Below are 18316 nucleotides of genomic sequence, written 5' to 3' on the forward strand. Positions count from 1 at the left end.
TATTAGAGTTTAGAAAAATAACATTACAAACTAGTTTTTATTGAGTTGGAAGTGAAAAATTACACTTTTTTCCCATTTTTGGTTGTATTTTGCAAACCTAATGAGACATACACATATAAAAATGGTATATTTGGAATCTGCTGGGTGTGCTGAAAAAAACAATATATGGTTTGTATAGTTTATTCCCAAGAAATTTACTTGAAACACGTTTAAACGTGAGATGCACCAAAATGCCGAAAACTAGCTTAGCACCAGGGTGTGAAATGGCTTAGCAGCCAAGGGGTTAATATTTGCCCTTATCCTATATCTAGCTTGGTCCTATGCCTATCCCATGGTTGCTTAAATGACCTTACTGTATTAACATCTACCACTTATGCTGGAAGGCTATTCCATGCATCCACTACCCTTTCACTAAAGTAATATTTTCTGATGTTACCATTAAACCTTTGCCCCTCTAGTTTATGGTTGTGTCCTCTTGTTGTGGTAGTATTTCTCCTTTTAAATAAACTATCTTCCTTTACCTTGTTGATTCCCTTTAAGTATTTAAATGTTTCTATCATATCCCCCCTGTCCCGTCTTTTTTCCAGGCTATATAGGTTAAGATCCTTTAACCTGTCCTGGTAAGGTTTATCTTGTAATCCATAAACCATTTTAGTAGCCCTTCTCTGCACTTTCTCCAACATTTCTATATCCTTCTGGAGATACGGTCTCCAGTACTGTACACAATACGCCAAGTGAGGTCTCACCAGTGATCTGTACAACGGCATAAGCACTTCCCTCTTTCTACTGCTAAGACCTCTTACTATACAACCAAGCATTCTGCTAGCATTACCTGCTGCTCTACTGCATTGTCTGCCTACCTTTAAATCCTCAGAAATAATTACCCCTAAATCACTTTCCTCCCACGTTGAGCTTAGGACAGTATCAAATATTCTATACTTTGCCCTTGGGTTTTCATGCCGCATGTGCATTACTTTGCATTTATCTACATTAAATGCCAATTGCCACAGCTCTGACCATTTTTCCAGTTTACCTAGATTGTTTGCCATTTGGCTTCTTCCTCCAGGAACATCAACCCTGTTGCAAATTTTTGTATCGTCCGCAAATAAACATACCTTTCCATCAAGACCATCTGCAATATCACTAATAAAAATATTAAAGAGAATGGGTCCAAGTACAGATCCCTGAGGTATCCCACTGGTAACAAGACCTTGTTCTGAATATACGTCATTGACTACAACCCTCTGTTGTCTGTCACTCAGCCACTCCTTAATCCATTCAACAACATTGGGATCTAAACCCAGAGATTGCAGTTTATTTATAAGTCTTCTATGTGGGACAGTGTCAAAGGCCTAACTGAAATCCAAATACGCAATGTCTACTGCACCACCGCGATCAATTACTTTAGTCACCCAATCAAAGAAATCAATAAGATTTGTTTGGCATGATCTTCCTGAGGAAAACCCATGTTGTTTTTGATCTTGAAACCCATGTGACTTCAGATGTTCCACAATCCTTTCCTTTAACATTGTTTCCATTAATTTCCCCACTACAGATGTAAGACTAACTGGCCTGTAGTTGCCCGACTCCTCCCTACTGCCTTTTTTGTGAATGGGCACAACATTCGCTACTTTCCAATCCCCAGGGACAATTCCCGTTACCAATGATTCGTATATAAGGCATATCGGGAGCACAGTGACATTTAGGGGATATAATGCATATCAGGGGGCATATAGGGGGTATAAGGCATATCTGGGGGCAAAGTGGCAAGCCTGGGGTCAGATGTGCATAACTGGGGGGCAGGTTGGCAAATAAAAGGAAATAAAAACAAGAAATGAATTTTTCTTAATTTCTTAGTTTTTATTAAATATGAAAAAGTAGTTGACATGTGAATTTATATTTACTAGTAAAACATTTTTCAGGTATTAAAACCTAGTTTGAGAAATATTGTGTTTGGGTTCTTTGACCTTTAAAATATAGCTTATTATTATATCATAGTAAAATAAGAAGGCGATTAGAGAAATGCCATTGCGATAGAGATAAGTGTTGCGTGCACAGAGTACAATGACACATGTTAATGTAAATTTTGAGGTTTTTTTTCTGCCGTTTGTTTTTAACACCCGGTCTGTCCATTAAATTATTTAAAATAAAATACACACAAAATGTGTATAGTTTTTTTAATCTTATTAATCGAAAAAATAATTAGCCAACTAATCGACTTATGAAAATAATCGTTAGTAGCACTAAGTGGTGTTGGTGCACTAACACCAACACCACTTGGGAGAAGAAAGCGGTTTAACGTAAACACACGTTTAAAGTCATGACATGCCAGGCACGTCAATTGTTACCAACAGGGTTACGACCTCACAATATATTAGGAAGAACCATCCTGATCTGCTTCTAGTGCTACAAGGGTTGAGTTGACCCTCTATGGATTAATTGGTGAGAAAGCACCGAATGAACTGTTCATTTTTAGAAAACTCAGTAATTCTTGCAAGAGAAACCGCAATGAATAGGAAATTTAGTGGGTTTTGTATGTTTAACCCCTTAACGACAATCCCCGTACATGTACGGGGTTGCCGTGCAACGGGTTAACGACAATGCCCGTACATGTACGGGCTGCCGTTAAATAGCTGCATCGCCGCGATCGCGGCGTTTTCGCCGCGATCGGCGGCTTTGCAGCATCCACGGAAGCCTCACAAATGAGGCTGACCGTGGATCCGGGGAGGGCAGCCCTTGGCAGCCCTCCCCGGAAGAAAAATGGCCGCCGCCGCACCGATCATCAAAGATCGCGGCGGCGCCCGGCTAAAACTGCTTAGGAAGCGATCGGAATCGCTTCCTAAGCATAAACTGTGTTGCTGACATGCCTCAGTATCGAGGCATATCAGCAACACAACCCCCCCGACCCCCGATCGCCTTGTGATTGCTCCAAGGAGCAACCACAAGTGCCATCCTGTGAATGACGTTGCCGTCATTCACAGGATGGCATTAACAAGAGATCTTAGTTCACAGAGGGTCTATCCAGACCCTCTTGAGAACTCTCGAGCTCCTCCTGCAGGTTGAATGCAGGTACTGCATCCAACCATGCAAGGTCAATGGAGCCCAGCTCACTATTGAGAGTGATTAGTAATAAAAAAAATAAAAAATAAAAAAAAATTGGTCAAAAATGTTTAAAAAAAATTAAAAAAATATGGTAACATGTAAAAATCCCCACTGTCACCAAAAAAATAAATAAAAAAAAAAAAAGTTTTTAATAAGCAAGTCCTAAAATTCTTTATCTTTACAAAAATTCCAGCATGGAAAGAGTTAAAATATTGGCATTACAAATGCCCATAGGGTGTCTAGTATTAAAAAATATATGATTTGGTGGGGTAAATTGAATTGGCCGGGTTCAAAGATGTCCCAAATATGGGACATGGGGCGGATGTCTAAATGGCAAAAAATACACACCTCACAAAGGCGGCATTTTACTTCCCAAATAACCCTACAAACCCATGCATGGGGGATATCACTGCGCTCAGGAGATGTTACTGAACACATATTGGGGTGTTGTTTGACACGGACATATACCAGGAGCGGTAAATTCATACCTGAAGTACAACGTGTGTGAAAAAAATACAAAAAAAAATTACTACCATAAAGTTTCACTAAGGGTGGTGGTAAAATTAGTGCATGGAAAGGGTTAAAATACCAGCATTTCAGATGCCTTGGGGTGTCTAGTTTTTAAAAATATATGATTTGATGGGGTAAATTGCATTATCCGGCTTCAAAGATACCCGAAATGGCACATGGGGGGAAGAATTACCAGATTTGGAAAAAATGGTTTTGAAATGGCAAAACGCTACCTGTACTTATTGCCCCATAACGTGCAGAAAAAAGCAAAAAAACATAAAAACATTGGGTATTTCTAAAAGCAGGTTTTTTCATTCGTTTTGCAGATAAGTAAAAGTTTTCTGTTTAAAAAGTGAGAAAAAGTAATTTTTTAACAAAAAAACCCCATATTTTATCATTTTTTTTATAGTAAATTAGATGATATGATAAAATGAATGGTATCTAAAGAAAGCCCTGTTTGTCCTGGAAAAAACAATATATAATATGTGTGGGAGCATGAAATGAGAAAGAAGAAAATTACATCTAAACAGTAACACTGAAAAACGTTAAAAGAGCCATTGTCCCGCAATATACCACGAGAAAAAACCCCTATTGTCCTTAAGGGGTTAAGCGGTCAGCACGTATTTTAGTAACATCCCAAACTTTTTTGACAGGTGTTTATTGTGAATACGTTCGCACATGGTTTAGAAATCTAAAAATTGCTATTTTCCAAATGCATTTTTAAACATTACTTAGTACTCATTTATTCCTTTGCTTCCAAAATCTAATAGAAAATAATTTCAAACAATAACTTATCATTGGAAGTCTCTTACCAACACATGCAGATTATGCTACTCCAACTTAATCAATTTACAACTCACACTAGAAAAACATCCGAGCGCACACTGCCTGACGAAAGCGCTAGCAATTTCCTTTAAAAGCAGCGGAGCCTTCTGGTAATTGTAGTTCTACTTCGGCTTTGTCGTTACGCCGAGTCAATGCAGAAGGACTACATTTCCCAGAACGCTTTGCATTCATTCGCTCGAAAAGATCGCCCCCGTATATCCGTTTACAAAAGGCATTCTTCGGCAGTCAAGGTAAAATATTAACGGTGGTGCCTGTCATAATTTTGATCTTACCAAGCATGCTCATTTGTAATCAACGATACATTTAAAGCTTTAGTTATACAACGTTCTTTAGATTGCTGTAAAATAAGATGGGAAGCCATCATTTTCTACCGTACGACGAGCAGCCGGTATAAAATTGCATTGCAACAAATGTGGTTATTTTCTTTCAGATTCTTTTAAAACATGGGTCGTGCATGTGCTAAGCTAGACTCCATTGCTTGTCAATTTAAAGTCCTCCATAACGAGACACTTGCAGCAGGAGACTGGGCTGGCAACTGAGAGCACGTATTATGTTCAACTGACAAGGAGCTGGTGCATGTTGGTGACAGAAGAGCTCCAGCATATACACGGGATGTCCAACATGACTACCAGTGTAACTAACAAATTGACCAAATGCAAAGGAACAGTTGGCACTTAGATTTTAGGCAACGTAGGGATTTAGAGGATTAATGTAATTGTAGTTGTAAGTATTAAGGAAGCAACTAATGCAAATTATAATATGGCAAAATGAAAGTTACCATGGAAACATTTCAGTAGTTTTAGGAAACTGGGTGGTGTCCGCTGTACATACATATGTATATGCGTGTACCAATGGTTTTTTTTTTGTTTTCCATTTTGTGAAGCCGGTGAACACATTTGATGAACGTTGACCTCCCCATCAACCCTGGAAGGTAAACCAGTTCCTAAAATGCAATAGCTTAGACCTTCTTGTGTTTATTATTTATATTGGTCTTTATGGCTACAACCCCTCCTGGCACCTAAGTAGTAACAAATCCTTTATGGTCTGGATTTGTACAAATACAAAATTCATTTAAAACTTTCATATCAAGTTTCCTACCATGCCCTGATAGTATCCAGATGTAATTCAGTATGTAGTGGGATCAGAGGAACACATGTCAAATAGCATTTGATTAGGCATTTCTCAAGCATTTAATGTGCATTTAGTATGGCTGAATACCATTGCTCGGTTTCTTTAAAGGTTAAAGGCATGGAAAAATCTTTCTTCTTGAGTGTAAAATACAGTCCTGTATACAGTAAAGTAGTTTAGCATTGACAAAATCTGTTTTTATCTCATTTTGTTCCAGACATTGTTGTGACTGTTTTTGGATGACAATCCCTGCTCAAATTGCAGATGGAGCTGATTCTTTATGGTAATGCTAATGAAGTCCTGTTTTTGCAATGAGACCATTTCCTCCAAATAGTTTAATTAACCCCTTGGCTGCTAAGCCATTTCACACCCTGGTGCTAAGCTAGTTTTCGGCATTTTGGTGCATCTCACGTTTAAACGTGTTTCAAGTAAATTTCTTGGGAATAAACTATACAAACCATATATTGTTTTTTTCAGCACACCCAGCAGATTCCAAATATACCATTTTTATATGTGTATGTCTCATTAGGTTTGCAAAATACAACCAAAAATGGGAAAAAAGTGTAATTTTTCACTTCCAACTCAATAAAAACTAGTTTGTAATGTTATTTTTCTAAACTCTAATATCAAAATCTGTGTTGCTAAATATTTGTAGTAGGTAACCGGTCTAAAATAAACAGACATTGAGAACAGTAGACTGTGTTTTTCTAATATTTTATTGCTAAAAGTTAAATTTATTAGACTATCACAAAATTCATCTTTAAATTTAATGCATGGCTGCGTCAATTAAACAGCTCTAGCTGCCCTGGATGTTAAAATATGCCAACAAAACTATATATTTTTAGAAACTACACCCCCAGCCGCAGCAAATGAGGTCTTATTTGTATTTGTATCACAAATCTGACTTGCACAACAAATAAGTGAATATCACACAAATAAAAATAAAAAATAAATAAAATTAAAAGCGACAAGTTCATTTATGTCTTCCGCACTCCAGGTTTGTCCTAGAAACACATGCAGCCCCTCATTTGATGCGCCAAGGGCTGTAGTTTCTGAAAATATATACTTTATGTACCATAATTTAACAGCTGCCTAGAGCTGTCTAAATGCAGCCATCACCCCTAAATGTTTTAAGACAATTTTATAACAAGATTCTCCAATCTGCCATATCTGAAGTTAAGGTGGTCTAGACATCTGGGAAGTTAAATTAGGGTACATAAAGTACACATTTCAAGAAACTACACCCCTTGGAGCTTCAAATGAGGGGTTACATGTAGTTCTAGGACAAAAGTTAAGTTCACAGATAATGATGGAATATGTCGCTTTGGCTAGAAAATATGTTTTTTCTAACCATAGAGACATGTTCATTTGTGTCTTGCGCACTCCAGGTTTGTCCTAGAAACACACGCAGCCCCTCATTTGATGCGCCAAGGGGTGTAGTTTTTGAAAATATGTACTTTTTGTGCCATAATTTAACTTCTTACGTGAGCAGTAATGCCACGTCAAGGCTTCAACCCTAATTACTGACCATTCACACGCCTTTCATATCTCCATTCACTCGCAGAAGCACACACCATACTTTCCATACATTCACTCGCAGAAGCACACACACCATTCTTTTCCCTAACAATCCCAAAGAGATGATAGTAAAGGGAGAAAAAAATCACTTTTACAGCAAAAATAAGTTTTGCAGTAAAAATGCAAGGGGCTCCAGGGATGACATGGTTAACTTACGTACTACAGGATATACGGCTGATTTTTGCAGTTCATCTGGATTTCAAAAATTGCCTTCCTCTACCATTGGCTAAATTTAACCCCATGATCAAAGGGATCATGGGGTTAAAATTTAGTATCGAAAATTTTTAAAAAGGGAATGTGACTTTTTATAGCTGTATGATCACTGTGGTAACATTGGCTACCACAGTGATCATTTAGCTAGAATACTTAAACTTTTTTTTTTTTTTTAAAGTTAAACCAGTTTATGTTTAGATAATTTAATTTGGGGGTCTCTAGGCAATTTTGATCTTTATTTATCTGCCTTTAGAGACCCCCAAATCATTTTTTTTACTTTTTTTGTACATTTTTATTTTTTTAACATAATATTTTTTTTTCTTTTTTTACAAGCTTTATACCGTTGGAAAGGTGAGGCGATTACCTTTCCAACGGTATATGTTGGGGGTCTGTAGCTGCTCAGATGCCTGAGATACAGGCATCTAAGCAGCATGCCCCCATACCGTGAAAACTGACAATTGTCAGTTTTCAATAAAGTTGCGCGGTGACGTCATCGCGTCATTACGCGCGACGTCACCAGCCGGATCGGGTGGTCCCAGTGATGCCCTTCAAAATGAGGGGCAGATCGCCGGGGTAGGTGGTGATGGGGGTCCACAGACCCCCATCAAGGTAGGAGAGTGCTAGCGACGGCATGGTGCCGTCGTTAGCACCTGACTGGGACTGCTAGCGACGGCACCATGCCGTCGTTAGCAGTCAAGGGGTTAATCAGAGTGTCCTGATGGGTGATTTAAAAGGGAAGCCCTTTAACCCCTTGGCTGCTAAGCCATTTCCCACCCTGGTGCTAAGCTGGTTTTCGGCATTTTGGTGCATCTCTCGTTTAAACGCGTTTAGAAGTAAATTTCTTGGGAATAAACTATACAAACCATATATTGTTTTTTTTCAGCACACCCAGCAGATTCGAAATATACCATTTTTATATGTGTATGTCTCATTAGGTTTGCAAGATATAGCCAAAAATGGGGAAAAAAGTGTAATTTTTCACTTCTGACTCAATAAAAACTAGTTTGTAATGTTATTTTTCTAAACTCTAATATCAAAAGCTGTGCTGCTAAATATTTGTAGTAGGTAACCGGTCTAAAATAAACAGAAATTGAGAACAGTAGACTGTTTTTCTAATATTTTATTGCTAAAAGTAAAATTTATTAGACTATCACAAAAGACATCTTTAAATTTAATGCATGGCTGCCGTCAATTAAACAGCTGTAGCTGCCTGGGATGTTAAAATATGCCAACAAAACTATATATTTTTAGAAACTACAACCCCAGCTGCAGCAAATGAGGTCTTATTTGTGTTTGTGTCACAAATCTGACGTGCACAGCAATTAAGTGAATATCACACTTATAAAATAAAAAACAAATTAAATTAAAAGCGCCAAGTTCATTTATGTCTTGCGCACTCCAGTCTTGTGCTACTAATACATGCAGCCCCTCATTTGATGCGCCAAGGGGTGTAGTTTCTGAAAATGTATACTTTATGTACCATAATTTAACTTTCCAGCTGTCTAGAGCTGTCTAATTGCAGGCATCACCCTTAAATGTTTTAAGACAATTTTTAACAAGATTCTCTAATCTGCCATATCTGAAGTTAAAGTGGTCTAGACATCTGGGAAGTTGAATTAGGGTACATAAAGTACACATTTCAAGAAACTACACCCCTTGGCGCTTCAAATGAGGGGGGTTACATGTATTTCTAGGACAAAAGTTGAGTGCACAAATAATGATGGAATATGTCGCTTTGGCTAGAAAATATGTTTTTTCTAACCATAGCGACATGTTCATTTGTGTCTTGCGCACTCCAGGTTTGTACTAGAAACACATGCAGCCCCTCATTTGATGCGCCAAGGGGTGTAGTTTTTGCAAATATGTACAAATATGTAATTTTTGTGCCATAATTTAACTTCTTACGTGAGCAGTAATGCCACGTCAAGTCTTCAACCCTAATTACTGACCATTCACGCGCCTTTCATATCTCCATTCACTCGCAGAAGCACACACCATACTTTCCATACATTCACTCACAGACTCACACTCCATTCTTTCCCCTTACAATCCCAAAGAAATGATGGTAAAGGGAGAAAAAAAATCACTTACAGCAAAAATCAGTTTTGCAGTAAAAATGCAAGGCGCTTCAGCGATGAGATGGTTACTCACGTACAGCACAGGCTAAATGGCTGATTTTAATAATATTTGCAGTTCATCAGGATTTGCCTCCCTCTACCATTGGCTAAATTTAACCCCATGATCAATGGGGTTAAAATTTAGTATCGGCCATTTTTAAGAAGGGAATGTGACTTTTCATAGCTATATGATCACTGTGGTAACATTGGCTACCACAGTGATCATTTAGCTAAAATACTTAAACTAGTTTATGTTTAGATAATGTAATTTGTGGGTCTCTAGGCAATTTTGATCTTTATTTATCTGCCTTTAGAGACCCCCAAATCATTTTTTTTACTTTTTTGTACATTTTTATTTTTTTGACTTAATATTTTTTTATTACCTTTCCAACGGTATATGTTGGGGGTCTATAGCTGCTTAGATGCCTGAGATACAGGCATCTAAGCAGCATGCCCCCATACCGCTTTAACTGACAATTGTCAGTTATTAATAAAGTTGTGCGGTGACGTCATCGCGTCATTGCGCGTGCCGTCACCGGCCGGATGGCCCCGGTGATGACCTTCAATGTGAGGGGCAGATCGCCGGGGTAGGTGGTGATGGGGGTCCACAGACCTCCATAAAGGTAGGAGAGTGCTAGCGACGGCACCATGTCGTCGTTAGCAGTCAAGGGGTTAACATTAAATACAGTGCTGTATACAGTAACGTAGGTTAGCAAACATAAATGTGGTACCTCATTTTGTTTCAATAAACTCCCTTTATCCACAGACTTTGATCTTGTCAGCTGTGATATTTTGGATGACTTTCCCTGCTTAAGTACCACACTTAGATGATTCTTTATGTCAATGCTAATGTAATCTGCTCACTAATTTAATTAATTAGGGCCAGTCGGGTTTTTCCTTAAGTTGTAGCTCACTAGGGTTGGCTCTTCTTAACGTATAGTAAAATGAAAGAGCTGGAACCACAATTCTCCCTTCAGTGAATAGACCGCAACATTTTTTTTACGGTAACTAGGTGATAAGGACTGGACCATTCTATTGTTCACCACAGGCAATATTATAAGGAATTGGGATGTTTTCTAGCATGTTGGATAACAGATCTAGGATACATACAAATGGCTGAAATCCAGATGCCTGCATATTTTTATGTTTAAGGCTAAGGCATTTTATTGTATACTCCAAGTAGCAGAATATTTGTGAAAATGTATTTTAGTGAGATAGTAGTTCCCCTTTAAATTGGTCAAGGCTAAACTAAGGAGGCATCAGATATGCACAGTTTCTTCTTTATTGGTGTGGCTAGTTCACAGGGGTATAGCAATAGGATAATATAGGATTTACAAGTTCCATCCTCCTGCTTCCATCATGATTTAGCCTAGATGATTTGCATTTTAGAGACCCTTGTAATAATGATAAAACTACGATTACTGTGTTTTAACTTTAATCAATTTGGAACTGATGCCAAAGATTAACTATTCACATCTCTTACATTCAGGAGCGTTTTGGAAAATCTTGTTGGACCAGTACAGTGTTAAGTATTATAGAAAAAAGCCTCCATTGCAGGTTAGTATGTTGGAATCTGTTTTTTTAAACGCTCACCTTAAATGCTCCGCATGGTTTAAGATAAATGTGTATACATAATATAGATTTATGTTGTTTTGATTACATATAAGATGTTTTATAGGTGAAAGATAAAGGGAGTCTTGGTTCCATCGTTCAACATATGTGACCTCACACTCTGAAAGTAAGTATTTTGTGCACAGAATGCAGTTAGGCCAGTGCATATGAAGCAGCAAGGAATTTGCAAGCAAGCTCATCTGCTGCTCTGAAGAAAAGTCATTATGTTATATTCTTTTGAAACGTGTTATGAGGACAAAATCACATTTACTACAGAGATAACTGCAATGACATAAATACACATGCCTACAATGAAGATTCATTCATTTTATAAGCGCTGTTGCTGACTTTAGGTCTTTATAACTAAATGTAGCATTAGAAACATAATTTCTTGTCTAGATGACTCAATATTCGTTGAAAGTGGAAGAAAATCATCAATATAGTTAAAGAAACATTGTGTGCATAGTTATTTCCATAATTAACCCCTTCAATCCCAGGGGTTTTTGGTACCTCAAAGCCCAGAGCAATTTTGCCATTTTTGGGGTATGTCGGTTTAGCGATGATTCTCTTTTCCTGTGAATAGTGTACCCATGTAAACTATATATTGTTTTTTCAAGGTGAGATAGAGCTTTCGTTTGATACCATAGTTGGATGATTAGCTGAAAATTTAGAATGAGAAATTTAGTAAAAACTAGCGAAGATTAGAAAAATAAACTTTTTTTTTACATTTTCCCTCTGAATTCTCACAAAATTAGGTCAAGTGATTGAAAATCCCCTCCAAGTTTATCAATTCAGGTGTCCTGATTTCAGAAATACCTAATTTATATAGATTTTCCGGACTTTCCCAGCACCAGGGAGCATACTATTAGGTGTACAATTTTGTATAATTTTTATGCCTATGGCTTAACGGGTTTGGGGGTTGTGAACAGGGACAGGAGGGTTATACTGGCTAGATGTTATGCTAGGGCAATGGGAAGTAAGGTTTTTTTTAAGAATTTTTTTTATCTTATTTTTTGTATTTTTTATATATTTTTTTTTACACAGTAATGGTTAGAGGTCCTCCTAGGGACCTCCTGAACATGTCAGTGATGTCACAATGACATCACAGCTCACATTATAATTTTTTTTAGTATTATTTATATTATTATTGTTTTTTTTTTAATATTATTTTTTAAATGGACTAACGTTTGCAACTGCGCGATCGGGCACTTTCATATGTAACAGCTTACCGGCTTTCATGCCGGAAGCTGTTACAGGAGATCGGGCAGCAGAAAGCTAGCGATGCCGGCTTCTGCTGCCAGGGGGGAGTCCAGGCTGTCAAACGACAGCCTGGTCTCCCGTGCAGCGGCAGGCAGCTGCACGAAGGGCTGGACGTACCGGGACGTCCATAGGGGTTTCTTAGTGGGCGTTTTTTGGACGTCCCGGTACGTCTATAGGGGAATGAAGGGGTTAAAACTCGGCTTTTATCATTTTGGCTTATATGAACTCTACCTGGAGCTTAAGTGTGAGGGCCTCTTGTATAATGCACTAATCCATCAGGTACACGCTTCCTGAAAACAGTGGGTGTTATTTGAAACAAGAGTTTGACCCTTTGTAACGCATCCTTAATTGGAGGAGATTTCTTGAAAACATATGCCCAAACAAGCATAAAGATTACAGATTTTGGGTTGCTGCTGAAAATACTAATATGAACAAACATAAAAATAAAGCCTCAGTGCACACCTTGCAAATACATACTATAAATGCACCCTGTCTCAAGCATAAATATCAGGGACTTCACTACTCTAAATGGCCATATATTGCTTAGCCTGTCACCATGTCAAAACACCTCAATCTGGGCAAGCTGAATCTAATCATAAAACTGCTTACAATGGAGTTAACTCAGTGGTGCTGCATAACTGGGCCAACTGAAGCTCTCCTGCAATTTGTAGCCAGCACTGGACACACTGGAAGAGGGGTACTTAACTCAGAAGCACACAGTAACAAGCATATAAACACGGATTTTGGGGTGATGCTGAAATAACCAATACGTACATACAATGACGCAAACAATCGGGACGCACAAAGCAAATACACACTGCAAATGCTATTGAAATCATCTCACTTATTTAGCAGCTAAGACCCACCTTGCAGGAAATGCTTGCTGGGTATGGTAAATTCCCAATTTAGTTAATATACCACAGTGTGGAAACATGACTTTGTGGTTTCTCATTCCTCATTTTGACTGAAGCTAGTGGTATATAAATCAGTATCTTATTTTTTTTTTTTTTATTATGAACTTCCCGTGTATAGTATCTGGAATGAAACCACTGTAAGAATGGGGATGTTAACACTTTTAGAATATTGTATTTATAATTTTGCAGTTATACTGTACATCATAAGATATTTCTATAAACAGTCTATGAAATAGCACGTGTCAAGGTAGCATTCTCCAGTTGAAGTGAGTTGGGTTGCTGCATGTGCACACTTACACACTATCTGTGCTTTTCCCGCTGCGACTGCCTTCTTGTTGAACTGCCAGAATTGTAGTATGATAGGGTCAGGTGCCAAGTAGTGCTGAATTGTTTATATTAAGGAAATGAAACATATTCCCTGATGGCATATTGGTATGCTTTATAAAGTGTATCCTTATGAATAGAATCTGAAACCTGCTATCAGTTACTTTCATAATAATGACTTTATTTAATGGTGGTCAGTTTTTTCATATGTAGAGTATCTCTGCTCGAAAATGTTATGCTTTCTTGGCTAAGCCATATACTGCTTTTCCTGACCACAAATCTTGGGCATGTATTGATTCTCAAATACAATGTAAAAGTACCGTATTTGCTCAATTATACGATGACCCTGCTTCTAAAATGACCCCCCCAAAATTTGAATATTAATTTAGGAAAAAAAGAAAATGCCTGAATATAAGACTATCCTATAGGAAAAAAGTTTTACTAGTAAATATTTATTCACATGTTAAATATTTTATCATATTTAATAAAAACTATGAGATTTTTTTGTTTTTATTTCCTTTTATTTGCCACTCTGCCCGGGTTATGCACATCTGCCCCAGATATGCCTTTTAACCCCATATTTGCCACTCTGCCCCCCAGATATGCCTTATACACCCCTATATGCCACTCTGCCTCTCTGACATGCCTTTTAACCCCCTATATGCCGATCTGCCTCCAGAAAATCATACCCCCCATGTAACTCTTACTTACCCCCCACATGCCCCGACTTACCGATGCATCCCTAGACTTGTCCCCCTTTCTTCAGCCCCCCTGGTGTCTAGTAGGGGCAGCCAGTGGAGGCCTGTGTGATGCACGCAGACAACCTCCGCTGCTGCTGGCCGGTACTTCCGCCAGGGCTTCTATGACTGAGCACGGGAAGGCCATGTCACGCCGGTGCTCTGTCATAGGAGCCCAGGCGGAAGTGCCGTCAGTAGCGGAGGATGTCTGTAGTCTGTGCACATCCCACAAACGTTCACCGGCTGCAGGATGCGCAAAGACAACCTCCGCTGCTGCCGGGGCTTCTATGGAGGAGCAGTAGCGGAAGATGTCTGTGCACGTTGCACAGACGCCCACCGGCTGACAGAGAGGAGGATCCAGGTCCCCTGCAGTGCTGCGTGGGATCTGGATCTTAGTCTTGTAGTCAGACCTCTATTTGAATGGCTTGAATATAAGCCAAGGGATATTTTTTTTGAGCATTAGCTTTACAATGCTGATTATGAACTATTTTATTTCTTGTCAGGCTGTCTAGCCTTTCAAGAATGGGTTGCTAGTTAACTTCACTGTGAAGTAAGTGGCCTGTGGCCAGTGTTCCCTCTAAGCTGTGCGCTTGTGTGCGCGCACATAGCTTTTTTAGAGAGTGCACACGTCCAAAACTTGTGCGCACAACAGTTTTTCCCAAAAAAAGAAAAAAATAATAATTGTTTTGAAACTTTATGCGGCGCGGATATTGTGCGCACAAAATTTTTGCTCTGTGAAAATTTTTGCACAAGAGAAATTTTCTGGGCACGTCAACTAAGAAAAATTAGATGGAACATTGCCTGTGGCTACAAAATTTAGTAATAAACAGATCCAGTGGCATGTTTAACTATTTACTATGATATGTGCCCATCATTTTTTCTTTTTTTCTCTGTCCCTCTCTCACATTTCTTCCCCTATGTTTTTCACTTTCCACCTTTTTTTTTTCTCTCCCTTCCCCCTCATATTTTCTTGATTTCTTTCACCATTTCTCTCTCCCCCTCTTTCTTCCTTCTTTTTCTCCCTTTCTTTCACTTCCCCTGTCTATTGCTTTCTTCCATCTCCTCCTCTTTCTTCTGTCTCTTCATCTCCTTTTTTCTTCTCACTTCTCTATTTTCTCCTCACTTCTCTATTTTCACAGCACCCTCATTTCTCATATCATTCCAGCACACATTTTCTGACAGCACTTTTTTTTTTTTACACTGCTCAACTGTTTCCTTCACTCAGAGAGGCATTATGACCGAATTGGGGTCTACAGACCATGCAAGTCCTTTCCACATCTACAGGATTCCCTGCAACATCCCCTTTAATGTAGGGGATGTAACATCACTCACTTTTTCTTATTCTGAGCATAGGGTGCAGGAAAGGGGATGGTGGCCAATTATTGTAGCAGGGGTTGAAATGGGTGGGTCACAGCAGACAGAATAGCTGTAGTGTTCTGATACTTGAGTTTGTGAGAGTTTAAATGCTGAGCCGGACTGACAATTCCCAATGTGACAAGGGTATTATATGTATTATATATTTTTAAGTATTACAAGCTGACTAGTATAATATTTACATCTACAGATTTCCAAGTGAAGATGGAAGACATTTTGCCTGATCATTCTATCTTAGAAACAGAAGAAAACAGTAGTGAGGATGAAAGTTCTCTTAACCCATCAGAGTCTACCAACGAACAGGCACTCTCCTCTACAAATTCACCTCAGGGGTTTACTTCATCTGAGGATTTAACTTCAAAGACAGAAGACAATTCTGTAACCACTGATGATAATATTTGCATTGAAAATGGAACACAAAACGTATTTGAAGGGGATGGAAAAAGAACTGACATTTGCAAGAAGATTGTGGCTAAGTACATGTGCATGGTGTGCGGTAAAATGTTTTATCGTAAACCTGATTTTACAGTGCATCAGAGGACGCACACTGGTGAGAGGCCATATACTTGCACTATATGTAGCAAAAAATTTACTCAGAGTTCTAGTCTGGCCCGCCATCTCAGAGTTCATTCTGATGTAAAACCTTTCATGTGTACTGAATGTGGAAAAAGTTTCAGTCAGAACTCACATCTTGTTACCCACCAGAGGATTCATACAGGCGAACGACCCTACAGCTGTAATGAATGTGGGAAATGCTTTAGTGGAAGCTCAAATCTTGTGAAACACAAGAAGGTCCATGCAGGAGAGAAATCATGGCATTGTCCTGGATGTGGAAAAAGCTTTACCTGTAGCTCACAGCTTCGTACACATCTTAGAGTCCATACAAATGAAAAACCCTATTCGTGTGAGATTTGTGGAAAATGCTTTAGCAGCAGCTCAAATTTGGTTACTCACCAGAGAGTCCACACTGGAGAGCGACCTTATAGCTGTTCTGAATGTGGGAAGAGATTTACTCAGAGTTCGAGTCTTGTGGTGCACTGGCGTGTTCACACTGTAGAAAAACTTTTTACATGTACCGATTGTGGGAAAAGCTTTAGCCACAGCTCGCTTCTTATCAAACACCAGAAAACCCACACAGAAGAAAGACCCTACTTATGTAGTGAGTGTGGAAAAGGTTTTACTGGTAGCTCTGCTCTGGTTAGGCACCAGAAAGTCCATACAGAAGAAAGACCTTACACTTGCAGTGAATGCGGAAAAAGATTTAAAGACAAGTCAAGTCTTGTGAGGCACACAAAAGTTCACAGTGATGACAAGCCATATAATTGTGCCACATGTGGGGAAACATTTAATGATGGTTCAATTCTTTTAGAGCATCTCAGGACCCATGTTTCTGGAGAAACTGCAATAAATTAAATTTTAGGGTTTAATCCATCATGACAAAACTGTTTTTGTTTCTCTCTATTATATTTATTGACTTAAGAATACAGTGTTTTTCACTTAAAACCATTAGAGTAAATGTTTCTCTGAAAGGATCCCTTCATGACAGTGCTGGCTTCTTATTTCAATAAACTCAGAGCATGAATTATTTTAATGGTTTTAATGTTCTGTTGCCTGGCATATTTAGCTTTATACAAAGATTTAGCATGCAAGCATGCACTACATTTACTGGGCCTTTGTAGCAAACAAAGCACTTCACGGTGGTTTACACTATATTTCATGGGAGATTCAGTTTTATTTAGTGCACACCATACCACTGTATACAAGTATTAAGTAACCTCTGCATGTGGTGATAATACTTGTTTATACATTAGCTGTTAGTATTAAAATTAGTATGTTTCATTTCTGAGAAATGTGTTTGATGGATTACCAACAAAAAGTCATGTATGTTGGATGTATTATATGCTTGTCGCTTAGGACATGACATCCTTCTTACTGGGATGCCCAAAATGCCCCACTGTTTATTATTTTGTGTATGTATATTGTATACTAGCTTCTGCTTAGAGGTGGACAATAAAGTGAAAAATAGGCAAAAAGATAAAACACGAAACTAGCAGCAGAACCAGAGCAGACTGTGCATAAATGATTTGTCAGTCCTTGCTTGGGAAATTTTTAGCTTGTGCCATTACAGAGAACAAAATATCCATCATTAGGTCAGACTAAACCTGTCAGCAAGTATGGTAACTACACTGGGTATTTTTTCTAGAACACAAAAAAATTTTACCTACATTTTGCCTTGCCCATGAAAAACATATCGGTGTAAGTATGTAAATATTTCCTTTCTGTGATCTTGTATATCCCACATACTGCTGGATAGCTATTTACTTGTGCTGGTTGGCTAATGACGCGTACAAAACTTTAGATTAGGGCTGCAACAACTAATCTATAAAATCGATCGTTGCCAACAAATTTCATTATCGATTAGTTGAATCAATTTTATCGATTATAAGATGAGGGTTTTTCCAGAGCAAATGCTCTGAAAAATATCCCTTGTTTTATAATCCAACCTCAAATAGAGGTCGGATAGTAACACAAACATCCAGATCCCCCGCAGCGCTGCAGGGGACCTGGATCATCCTCTCTGCCAGCTGGCGGGCGTCTGTGC

The 18316-nt window shown here is 38.6% G+C and overlaps 1 protein-coding gene across 1 annotated transcript; it reads left to right on the top strand.

Annotated features, from left to right (window-relative positions):
- Positions 1 to 15739: 15739 nt before the first annotated feature.
- LOC128496880 (zinc finger protein 501-like) lies at positions 15740 to 17564 on the top strand. The gene is made up of 2 exons (XM_053466738.1): positions 15740 to 15743; positions 15905 to 17564. Exons 1-2 carry the CDS (start codon positions 15740 to 15742, stop codon positions 17125 to 17127), a joined length of 1227 nt encoding a protein of 408 aa, XP_053322713.1. The 3' UTR covers positions 17128 to 17564.
- The last annotated feature ends 752 nt before the right edge of the window (positions 17565 to 18316 follow it).

This window comes from Spea bombifrons, chromosome 1, assembly GCF_027358695.1.
Source record: "Spea bombifrons isolate aSpeBom1 chromosome 1, aSpeBom1.2.pri, whole genome shotgun sequence".
Lineage (NCBI taxonomy): Eukaryota > Metazoa > Chordata > Amphibia > Anura > Pelobatidae > Spea > Spea bombifrons.